Below are 12,614 nucleotides of genomic sequence, written 5' to 3'. Positions count from 1 at the left end.
ATAGTAATTAGTAAAATATTTAAAATGCAGGTTCTTATTAGATTGTGGAGCGCCCCCGTAGGGCAGTGGGGTACTCGGTACCGGGCCTTCGGTTCTCAAGGGGGATGTCACGGTGGCTGACCCGGTCTGTGGCCCTAGGGACGTCCGTTGTAAATAAGGGAAAGATCTTTAAAGGGATATGTTCGTGACGCCACCTGTGGTATTCGGTCAGGGTGACCGACGCTGCTTAGGGGTCCGCTGGGGTGATGTGATGGCAGCTAGATGGCATACCTTCCCACAGGTGAAGTGTACCCCCAGGGCTTCCCAGAGTGTAGATGGTGGATGGTGTGAGGCGCAGTGAAGAACGAGGACACAAGGTTGCAGTCTCTTTACCTTTTTACTGATGGCTTCAGCATCCACATTCCAGGGCACCAGATCACAGGGTAGGCAGAGTCCGGCCGGTCTGAAGGCAAATCCAGAGTCCCCTTATCCAGGAAGAGATCAGTAGCCTTCCTCTAGCGCCTGGATGTTGTAGTACCTTATTGCTGAGCCTCTCATAAGGTCCTCACAACTGTTGTAGATGTTCTAGATGTTATGTCTTTCTCTCTGTCCCCCAGATGGATAGGAACAACCCGTATGACTGGTGGCCGGAGGCTTTTTACAGGGACTCTAGCACGCCCCGGCCTCTGCGAGGTGCCACCGTTCCTCCTGGGTGTAGGTGCGGACAGGTAACTTGCAATTAGCTGTCCTGCCAGTCTCTGAAGTAAAGCATAGAGATCCTTACTCCCTCGGTATACTGGCTACCGGATTTCTGCACCTCAGAAGGAAGCAGCTTGCTCCTGGCTGATTCCCTTCTGATATTCCTCTCCTGTGCTCTGCTTTCCTGCACACTCTCTGCCATATATTCACTTTAGTGTCTTCTTTCGGGAGCTGCAGCACTTCAGGCTCCAGGACTCCGCTCCTTCCTCTGTCTTCCTGACAGGAACTGAACTCTGAACTCCCTTTCCCTCCAGATCAGGATGTTTTTTATAGGGGAGCTCACCTAAAACAGGCTTAGAGCTCCCCCTTATGGTCTGGAGTGTGAACCTGTTGCATGCATTGTGTTACCTGATAAAGAGATCTCCTTTATTGCCCTCAGACGTAACATCACTCCCCCTGGTGGAAGAATGACATAACTGCAACGACCAGGACCCTGGGGCGCTGCAATTGCATTGAATATTTGTATATTACCACAAAAATATTTGGCCATATTTCTCTTTTTTTATACAATCGGAATTTGAAAGATATCAGTCCCTCCCAAACGGCTTACGGTATATGGGCATTCAGGTGTTTGAAATGTGAATCCATGGGCACTTTTATATCTTCTATCCAGTGCTGAATTCCCAAGTAATTAGAATTTCAATTCATACGCAATTAAGTCATGAAGTGCTCTAAGCAAGACAGAGCACTTAACAATCATGTACCTCCCCATGTTGTTTTCCCAGCACCTGATTCTATAGCCTTATTAATAGCCTACCATTTGATTTCCTTGTCAGTACCTGGATTGGCTGCCATGCTGTTCATTTGACATCAGCGCTACAGCCAGTAACTGACCCCGGGAGCAGTGGTGGAGACTCAGAAGTGGACCTGGGCTAATAAAGCATAGTTTATTTTTCTATAGCAAATTACGCACATAGACCAGAATTTTCTTTAAAAAAATTAACCCAAACCTTTAATTACTGTGTCATACCCAGATCACTTAACTCCTCAGTTTCATCTGAAATAAAATGCTAATTATTCAGGACAATATCCAGCAACAGATTGAAAGCTACAGTAAATCCACCAAACCTTTCTATTTTCTAAGATATGCCTTTGGGAGGAGAGGTGGGGCTTTGTCTTACCGACAAATTTTGTAAAGGTTTTTTTTTCAGATTCCACACTTCTCACCTATCTACAGCATAAAGTGATATATGATATGTGTTGATTTTTAAAGGGCTGTTCTCAATTTGTCTTCAGGATCACACCGTTCCCCTGCCTTCTGCTTGCATGTGTTGGGAGGAAGGAGGCAGGGGAGGGGTCCTTAGGTGTAAGGGGGCTCCCTCCACATGTGGCAGATACCGGCTATATTACATACCTAAGAACTGTGGCTTGCGGCAGGTTCCAGCTGTGGCTGTTAACTATTTGGGTAAGTTCACACAGGGCGTTTTTTTCTGCAGCAAATCCTGATCTTCTTGGCAGGAAACAAGCTGCTGCAAAAACACAGCTTTAGGTGCGCTTTTTGTTGTGGATTTGATACGTTTTCGGTGCGTTTTTTTTTCTCTTTGTCCATGCTAATATCCTTGACTTTTCAGCTGCAAAAACGCAGCAAATAATGATACCTGTGTTTTTGCAGCATTTTTGCAGCATTTTTTCAACACCCATTCAAGTCATTGAGTGAAAAACGCTGAAAAAACATAAAAGAAGTGACATGCTCTATTTCCAAAAAATGCAGCAAAGCACAAAATCCTGATGACACAAAAAAACAATGTGTGTGCATCAGATTTCTGAAATCTCATAGGCTTTGCTGGTACTGTAAAAAGCAGCTGAAAAATAGCATTAAAAAAATGCAGCAAAAACGCCCTGTGTGAACTTACCCTTTAAATGCCACTAACAATCTCTGACAGCGGCATTTAAAGGAAACGCCACTTAGGAAAACACCTGCAAAATACCACTGCCAAAATGCCGCCAAAGTGAACGAATACTGTCTAACTCTTTATTTTTCTTGTGTATTTTTAGGCTGCAGATGTCAGACTTATTGTTATTGGGCAGTCATCCTATCTACATATACAGGTAAAACAGATTATTTTTTTAAGAAATAGAATGAGTAAAAATAGTAATATTTGCATAATTTTGTTCATACAAATGCTGTCAGTGCACGTTTAGTATAATTATTTGGGATATAATGAACTAAATAATATTCTGCTAGTCTGTGATTTCGGCTCCTGTCCTTAACAAACCAGAGATAACTGTAGATGCTAGCCCAGTCAATCACTGGCTAAGTGGTCACCAGTTTTAGAACTGTACTTAAAATAAATAGGTCCTATTTTTTTATTCATTCAATATTTAGTTCCAATTAAAAAATCCATTTAGTGTAATATTCAAGTGTAGATTTTAGCGGCATAACAAAGATGAAATATGGCACACAATCGACATAAGGAAGTAGTGAAGTAGACCAACCCTATCTCTTATGCTGGAGTTATGAGCACTCTATGATGTACCCAGGTCATGGAAGAGGAATGAGGGGTTGGCTGCTATTTCATTAAAGTTTGGAAATTGCTGCTGTGATAGGGTCACTGTGTAGTACATGAGGGAAGATATGTGAGACAAAGATGTGAAAGCCATAAGTGTTTTCTCCAGCGTGATATGTGCTGAGAGCAATCCAGTCCAGTTCGAGCGAATTGCCATGGACCTGGTAGGTCCTTTAGTTAAGTCTGCACAAGGGCACCAATATATTCTAGTGGTCATGGACTATGCGACCGGGTACCATGAAGCAGTACCGCTAAGGAACTCTTCAGCTAAGAGTATTGCCCGGGAACTTGTCCATATTTTTGCTAGGACAGGCCTGCTGAAGGAGATTTTGACAGACCAAGGAATCCCCTGCATGAGCAAGGTAGTGAAAGAACTGTGTAGGGTCCTCCAGATTGCTCAGATCCGAACCTCAGTGTACCATCCACAGACCGACGGCCTAGTAGAACGCTTCAATAAAACCTTGAAATCCATGTTCAGAAAGGTAATTGAGAAGGACAGTTGAAACTGGGACTACCTGCTTCCGTTTTTGATCTTTTCTATCAGGGACGTTCCCAGGCCTCTACTGGCTTCTCGCCATTGAGCTCCTGTATGGTCGACATCAGCGGGGGCTCCTGGACATCGCCAAGGAAACATGGGAAGCTGAGGTCACGCCACACAGGAGCATCATACAGCACGTCGCCCAGCTGCTGGAGAGAATGGCAAAAGTAATGCCTATCATGAAGAAGCATCTTCTCCAGGCACAGGAGGCACAGGCAAGGGTGTATAACCAATCAGCGAGGCTGAGACAATTCCAGCCCGGGGACCGCGTGCTAGTGCTTATCCCCAGGGTGGAGAGCAAGTTCCTAGCCAAGTAGCAAGGCCCATACAGGGTGGTGGAAAAACTGGGCGAAGGTAATTACAAAGTACACCTGCGGGGGCGAAGGAAGCAGCACCAGGTCTATCACGTGAACTTGCTCAAACCCTGGCGAGACCGAAAATCTCTGGACAGAGGCAACAGTGTCGGGAGCTGTTGCAGCAGAACTGGTTGCCGGGGCATACGCAGGTGGTCGAGCATGACGTGTTGACAGAACCACATGTAAGGGTGAACCTCAAGCTCTATAGAATTCGGCAAGCACGGAGAGAGGTGATATCCATGAGGTGTAGAGGAGTTGAAAAGTGGATGGTCGAGTCTCATCGTCTTTGTACCGAAGCCTGATGGTGAGTGGCAGTTTTGCAACGACTACCACAAGCTGTATCAAGTCTCTAGTTTTGATGCTTACCCGATGTCTCGTGTGGACGAACTCATTGAGAGATTTGGACCTGTGAGATACATTACAACCCTGGATCTGACGAAGGGCTATTGGCAGATCCCCATGTCCCAGAGTGCACAGGAGAAGACAGCCTTCTCAATGCCTGAGGGTGTTTTCAATACACCAGGATGCCCTTCGGTCTGCAGGGCACCCAGGCCACCTTCCAGAGGGTGATCGATCGGATCCTGGCTCCACATAAAAAGTATGCTGCAGTGTAGCTCGATGACATTGTGGTCTTTAGCCCTGACTGAGCTAGTCATCTGCCAAAGGTACAGTTGGTTCTGGATGCTTTAAGAAGTGCAGGGTTCACCATAAATCTGAAAAAGTGTGCCATAGGGAAGTGTAAGATAGCGATCACTACCGAGTTTGGGACACTCGCTTGGCTGCGATACTGCAATATTCAGGCACACAGCAACGATCTTTCACTTAAAACAGTCTATGTGGTTTATTTTCTCCATAAACCATAGAAACATGAACAAAAGGCAAACAGTCTTACATCAGACAGACGAATCCTCAATGTCCATAGTAGAGCTCCGCTCTCTCAGGCCTGTGGGCACACAGGCTGTGCCATGTCCAGCATGCAGGCTCTATAGCCTAAACACGGTTTCTCTGTGTGCTGTTCAGGACGTCTGTCCCCACTTGGAACTGTCCAACACACAGGCCACTCTCTAGTGTCCAGCCTGGACACATGAAAATTTGTCCACACTGACAGACTCCCAAACACTCTTTTCCCATGTGCCAAACACACCTCCATTACATAGGTGTAACCACACCCAGGTACCTATCACACGGCTAGTCAGGTGATCGTGACATCACTGCAGATCCTTAAACCGACAACCACACACAAGCTTCATCTTGGGTGTTCAGACACACCCCCTTGGGTGGGTATGTAGGTGACTGGACCCACCCAACTCTCCAAGTCACCTGGAAGCCTCCCAATGTAAAGCAAATACCTCAGCAGTAGATTTGCTGAGCAAAACACGCCCAGGCTTCCATCACAGGGCCACCCACCTCCGTGATACATAACAGCTATTCATCACGACACCACCGTCTCACCATCACAGTTACGCCTCCAAGCATATCCTGAGGAGACCATGCAGCGCCCCCTACCTGTAACAGGGGTCAAAGCATCACAGAAGGAAGAGGCCAAGTACCTAGGCTACTTTGTCGGAAGGGGCAAAATTAAACCGCAAATAAATAAGATTGAGGCGATTCAGAAGTGGCTGCAACAGCTTTCCAAGAGGCAATACAGGGCATTTCTTGGAATTGTGGGCTATTACCGGGGGTTCATCCCAAGTTTTGTTATAATCGCTGCACCATTGACGGATCTTCTTTAAGGTACCAAGTCGACCATAGTTAAATGGACTGCTGACACAGAGATGGCATTCCAGGAGCTGAAGCAAGCTCTGTGCAAACATCCAGTTCTGGTCGCATCAGACTTCAGCAAGTTCGTGATCCAGACGGATGCCTAAGAAGTTGGGTTCGGAGCCGTGCTGTCTCAGGAGATAAATGGGGAAGAGCATCCCATCCTATATCTGAGCTGGATGCTCTCGTCATGAGAGAAAAATTACGCCATTGTGGAAAAAGAATGTCTGGTCATAAAATGGGCAGTGAATACATTGAGGTATTATCTACTAGGCCGGAGGTTCAAACTTGTGTCCGATCATGCCCCTCTGAGATGGTTAAGGGAGAAACAGGGTAAAAATGCCCGGGTGACTAGATGGTTCTTAGACCTTCAGGTTCCACGTAGAATATAGGCCCGGGAAGCTACATGTGAGTGAAGATGCTCTCTCCCGAATTCCCTGTTTGGTGTCCGAAGGTGCCAAAGCCCCCAGCTTTTGGCAGAGGGGAGGAATATGTGACACGGTCACTGGCGTCATACATGAGGGGAGATATGTGTCACCAAAAATTGCTTTCCTGCGTGATGTGAAAGCCATAAGTGATTTCTCCAGCATGATATGTGCTGAGAGCAATGCAGTCGCTATATGGGCCTGGCTTTCATGGTGAGTAGGTCAGAGATGGGTGGGACGCCTACCCACCATATCTGCACCTCAAGGGTGTGGCTGGAGGGAGTTAAATATCCAGCCACTTTTTTTTCTCTGTCTGTGTTGTGTGGAGAAAGGAAGTCTCTATACTGAAGCTCCTGTGAGAGCTGCCATATGTGTTGTCCCAGAAGTACTGGGCAAGACTGTGCATGAACTTTTTACTTTCTTTTAAGACAGACAGGCTGTTTTCTGTTACCAGTTTGGGTTCCTGGTTTATGATGCAATAAACCACCAAGAGTCTTTAACCAAACATGGTCCTGTGTCTACCTCGAGGAGTAGCTAAGTGTGTCAACCCCTCATACTGCTCATCTAAAAAGGTTGACTTCCATTAGTGGTCTTGGTGGGCAGCAGGAGGGAACTGCAGTACGTGGCAGCATCTATGCTGCAAAGATTAAGTTTGCCAGATAGATGAAGAGAGAAGACCTACAGTTGTCTGGTACTGTAGTAGAAATGTGACATGCATTTATGCATAAAGTGCACCAGGAGTAGACTACTACATCATTTTTAATACACATTTCTGCTTTAAATTATGTGTGACAACTTCTATGCACGATTTCCTACTTACAATGAACAATGAGCTAACGGATAACATTTTCACTGTATTTTCTAGCCATTTTGCTCTTTAACCGGTTATGATCATGAAATATTTGTTGATGGTGACAGAGAAATTTATTGCAAACTGGGCTTGAAAAAAGGAGAGTCCTCTGGTTCTTCAGGTAATGATTATGCAATTATAATTACAATTCACCTTATTGCTTTCTCACATTAAAATAGGCTAATACTTAAAATCTAACTACTCTATTACTGTCCGCGAAATCCACCAGTATATGCAGATTATTATTATTATTTATTATTATAGCGCCATTTATTCCATGGCGCTTTACATGTGAGGAGGGGTATACATAATAAAAGCAAGTACAATAATCTTGAACAATACAAGTCACAACTGGTACAGGAGGAGAGAGGACCCTGCCCGCGAGGGCTCACAATCTACAAGATTAAGCAATTAGCAACATCTCTCTAGGATCCTCTAGAGTTTCATCCCCAACTGAGATTGATAAGAAATTTGTACATAATTATTGTCACGCCGCAGCTATTCAGGTAGATGCACGCTCCACTAGATGGCAGTAGAGTGGATGGAAGACTGCAACACTTGCCAGAGCAGACCTGCAGCGAGGCCACCACCAGGTGGCAACAGGGTAGTCAAACAATCCGCGTCAAAACCAGGACAGTAGCGTAGTACAAAGGAGAAAATCAACTCGGAGTCAGAGACGCGCCAGAAGGTCAATACCAGACGGAAGCAGAAGTACCAGGAGCAAAAGACAGAGTCAGGTCAGAGACAAAGCGAGGTCAAGTACCAGAGAGTCCAAACACGAAGGGAAAATACTGAGTCGGGAAGGGGAATGAACAGACACGGGAACAGTCAGGAATCTCCACAGGACAAATCAGGATATAACCAGAGTCAGCTACTCACACCATAGGCAGAAACTATAACTGACACCGCCGGCAGGATGCAGTGTAGATAAATAGCAAACCTGAGACCAGACTGAGGCTGAGAAAAGTTAACCCCTGACATGATCATACCAGGAAAAGGGAAGACAGGACTCAAAACCCGGTCTGGATCATGACATATTGTTTTTACGGTTGTTCCTTCCCGGTGAAAGACCTGTCTATTCATTGCTTGCGTTGAGAAACACGTGATGGTGTCTCCACGGCTTTTCTACATGCATTTGCATATTTCCCATCAGGGATGGGGGCAGTGTTCTGGATCACTACGTTGAGAAACACGTGATGGTGTCTCCGCAGAGTTGGATGTTTTGATCTCCCCGAGGTCATTCATCCTTATGTTTATATTGTTTTTACGGGTCATAGTCTCTCATCCAATGGGAATAGTTTATAGTGTCTTCTGATGAGTCGCCAAAGAGAGAGTGACGAAACGCATTGAAACAGAGACAATATTTCTATGTGATTGGTAGACATATAACATTAGTGAGACAAGGGTTTTTTGTGTTTGTTAATTCAGTCACTTCCTGAATTTTTCTGGATGTGAGTTACTTCAGTGCACTTTGGTAGTATGTATAATATGGGTTATTTAATCTAATTAATAAAAGGTAAGTTTTATTATTTCTTTCCAGTAAGATCCATATATTGAGGGATTTTCCAATTTATACAGTTTGAAAAATTGTGTAGAAGAGGTCCTTCCACAAAGGGGTTGATATCTATACAATAATTGTCTCCTCTCAAGGGGATTCCTTTTTAAACATTCATATATAATTGGATTGAAGACTTTCTGGGTAGGTACTTGACACCCCAAATTTGGCAGACTATTTGGTCCAAAAGCGGCTAAGACTTCAGTTTGTACCTTATCTTATACAAGGAAAATCAATACAATGGGCAAAGGGTATAAACACTCAGCCTTATATAATATTAGACACCCCAAAACAAAAAGGCACTAGAGCAAAATAAGCATAATATCAACTTTTATTTTAAACAATTAAAAACAGAATAAAAAATTCATTATTAAGGATAATAAATAGACACAATTGAAGGAGTGACTAACAACAACCTTGTTGTAGCAGCGGCCAGATGGTTGATAGTTTGTTGTTAGAAAATGGTTTCCCCTCCCTCTTTTGCCAAGACTACTTTTTACCAATTTTGGATATTCGCTGTATGGAATACTTGATTGTTATCCTAATTGCAAAGATTGACCTATTTGGGCCCCTTGGGATTACTTCTGGGCTCAACAAAATATTAAAACTCCTGTTCCAAATTTCTTCCTTCCTCCTACCTTTCCTGCTGTTCAGGTCTCTTGTCCTCCCTTGGTTGTTTGTACCTTAATGTCTTGATGTTAATGAGTAGAAATAATTTCATAGTTCTTATTGGTGCTATTCTTTAAAACACCATATGTGAATTTTATAGGTTTATTTCTACTCACATTTTTGACATATGTACATGTCTTATGGTTTTGTTACCTCTGTTAATTCTGTAAAACTTAAACAGAAATTACAGTTGAAAAAAAATATGCTGACTTAATAAAGATCTGTTGAGCTTCTAAGCCAAAAATAAAAAACAGAATTGTACCATTTGGCTGTCTAGAATAACTAGAGTGCCTAATATTACAGCTTCCAGAGAAGGAAGGGGTATCAGCCTGATGTATTCTTTGTAGGTAGCTTCAAGGCAGATAACGAGAGTATGAAAGATGCATAGCTCCCTAGGATACAAATGCAAGTCCTACAATTGCTATAAGATAAATCAATTTTGAGTTGGGTTTGCTATCTAGCACAATACCTCAACTCTACAGCATACTTCCAGGAAGATTTGACTTAAGGTGAGTTCTACTAGACATGTAACATCATATTTTATAATGTGAAAACAGTATCCAATCTGCTCACCTGCTGGGTGTGCAGAAACTGAATGCCAAAGCAAAAGTGTAATCCAAAAGGGCAGCCAGTACGCCATTGCAGCAATGAAAATCAAAGTATTCATTGGGTAAAATAAAAAATATCTAAGCCTAAGGCTTAGACTAAGGACCCCAGAGAGTCAGAAATACATTACCTTTGTGTGTTTGACATTGCCATTTTTTGCTATATGTTTTTTGCTTGCACAGACCCATGAGAATGTTTTTAATTTTGCCTAATAAACGCTTGGATTTTCATTGATGCAGTGGGATGCTGGCCATCGTTTTGGATTACAACCATATTATATTACCTAGCAAAAACACCGGCACCTGCCAGACAAAATAGTTTATCAACATCTAAACTACTACTGCTGCTTTTATTCTTTACTTGTTACTGAGAAAAAATGTTCCCTAATGTGTGACATGAACCTAGAATTATTAACCACTCATCAGTCCAGAAGCTCAGCATACCCAAGGTTTCTCAGGAACAGCAGAATTGAAAGACATCTACCCAACAGAGGACTTTCTAGCAGCTATCTGTCACAACTCTGTTGTTGGGTGACCCGGGGCTCCTTCCCTGTCCCTAATACTAGGGGGCGTCCTAGCTCGCCCTGTTCCCCGGGTTACTTCTGAAGGTGAAGATGCCGGGTCCAAGTACCTTGCCTTCTCTCCTGAATCTGCCCTCCGTCTATACCCTTCCCCCACTCAGGTAAGAGGAGAGTAGTTGGTCACCGTTGTACACCAACCAGACGAAGGAAACGGAAAATGCCAGGCATACAAATATTCACTCACATATAACAGAGGAATGCAGCGAGGAGTGGAGGATGGGGTAAAACCAAAGTAGGAGAAGGAAATGGAATTATCACACTTACTAAACAAAGCAACAGTCACAGATAAACCCACCAAATGCCTTGTCATATAACCATCAAACTACTATCCTCCCAGCCATGCAGCATGAGCTTACTCTGATGATGTGTGTCAGTCAGGACCCAGATTATGAAGGGGTTTGGAGTGGCTAATAGTGCTCAGCTGAGAGCCGAGCTCCCAGCATGGCCAATTAACCACTTTACTGCCAAAAGAAATTGACACTGTTTAAAAAGGTGAAGTGCTTCTTTTCAGTGCAGGAGTAAGAGCAATCAGAAGCTGGGGTCTTCTGGCTTCTCTCTATCGCGGTAACCCGTGACACTATCTCTTCTGACTCCTTCATAAATACGCATCATCTGATCATGATATGTTCATTTTAATAGGAAAATAATGATAAGATATTGTCAAAAGGCCCATTCCTTCTTTCCCTTATAGCAGCATTCTTTGACCATCAGACTACACCATTGCATATTTAGTCATCATCCCATTCCATTAAAATACCCAGATTCGACCAATATGTATATGAAGGGTATAGCAGGAATAAATGGGTTTTAGAGTCCATGTCCTGGCTGCACAACAAGAAGAGGCTGTAACAGTGCATATGCAATTGACATACGCTCCCCAACGTGTTTTACCAGATGGTGTCATCAGGGGAAAGAGGCCATCTGGCGAAACATGTTGTGGAGGCTAATGGCTGCTCAGTTTTAATAGCGTTAGCTAGGCAGGCTGATAACGAAATAAAGAAATATTTAGAATTGAGAGTCCTCAGTGGTTGATACCTTTTAATAGCTAACTGAAAAAATGGTAAAAAATTGCAAGCTTTCGAGACTACTAAGGTCTATGCCTGATGAAGAGGCCTGAGTAGTCTTGAAAGCTTGCAATTTGTTACCATCTTTTCAATAAAGGTATCAACCACTGAGGACTCTCAATTCTAAATATTTTTCTATCTACTGGCTAACAGGGTACCAAGATATATATCTTTCCTGTGTTAGGGAATAAGCACTGTGATATGGGTAAATTACAAATGGGAAGACAATATGAACCTACATGCACAGTAGCTCAGGAGGTTGATATATAGCAAGATAGAATACAGAAAGGGGATTCCAAGCTAAGATAGATAGAAATGTATTGGTGTATGTGGATATGCTAGTGGTCAGTCGCTGTACTTACAGTAGGTGTGCATTGAAATGATCTGAATAAAGTACAAGCACCGTATTTATGTGACTACATAGCATCAGGAAGGTGGACACAGGAGTAAGGCAGTGGGCCTTGTGAGCACCAGGCACCTGAACATATTAGTTATATAGACATACTAATGGATCTCTATCCTGTCCTCTATATATCTAGTGGGACTCGTTTGTTTAGACCTCCAAGTAAGCACAAGCACCTTATACAGTTAGGTCCATATATATTTGGACAGAGACAACATTATTCTAATTTTGGTTCTAGACATTACCACAATAAATTTTAAACAAAACGATTCAGATGCAGTTGAAGTTCAGACTTTCAGCTTTCATTTGAGGGTATCCACATTAAAATTGGATGAAGGGTTTAGGAGTTTCAGCTCCTTAATATGTGCCACCCTGTTTTTAAAGGGACCAAAAGTAATTGGACAGATTAAATAATTGTAAATAAAATGTTCATTTCTAGTACTTGGTTGAAAATCCTTTGTTGGCAATGACTGCCTGAAGTCTTGAACTCATGGGCATCACCAGACGCTGTGTTTCCTCCTTTTTGATGCTCTGCAAGGCCTTCACTGCAGTGGTTTTCAGT

The 12,614-nt window shown here is 43.3% G+C and overlaps 1 protein-coding gene across 1 annotated transcript in view; it reads left to right on the top strand.

Moving 5' to 3' along the window:
* The window catches only part of PRXL2C (peroxiredoxin like 2C), a 32,805-nt gene that overhangs the window by 15,337 nt on the left and 4,854 nt on the right, over positions 1-12,614 (top strand). The window contains exons 3-4 of the mRNA XM_077248952.1: positions 2,734-2,787; positions 7,191-7,296. Of these exons, the coding sequence (XP_077105067.1) occupies positions 2,734-2,787; positions 7,191-7,296 (160 nt within the window). The remainder of the gene's footprint in view (positions 1-2,733; positions 2,788-7,190; positions 7,297-12,614) is intronic.

The sequence above is a fragment of the Ranitomeya variabilis genome, chromosome 1 (assembly GCF_051348905.1).
Source record: "Ranitomeya variabilis isolate aRanVar5 chromosome 1, aRanVar5.hap1, whole genome shotgun sequence".
Taxonomy (NCBI): domain Eukaryota; kingdom Metazoa; phylum Chordata; class Amphibia; order Anura; family Dendrobatidae; genus Ranitomeya; species Ranitomeya variabilis.
This window is presented reverse-complemented; position numbering and strand designations above follow the sequence as displayed.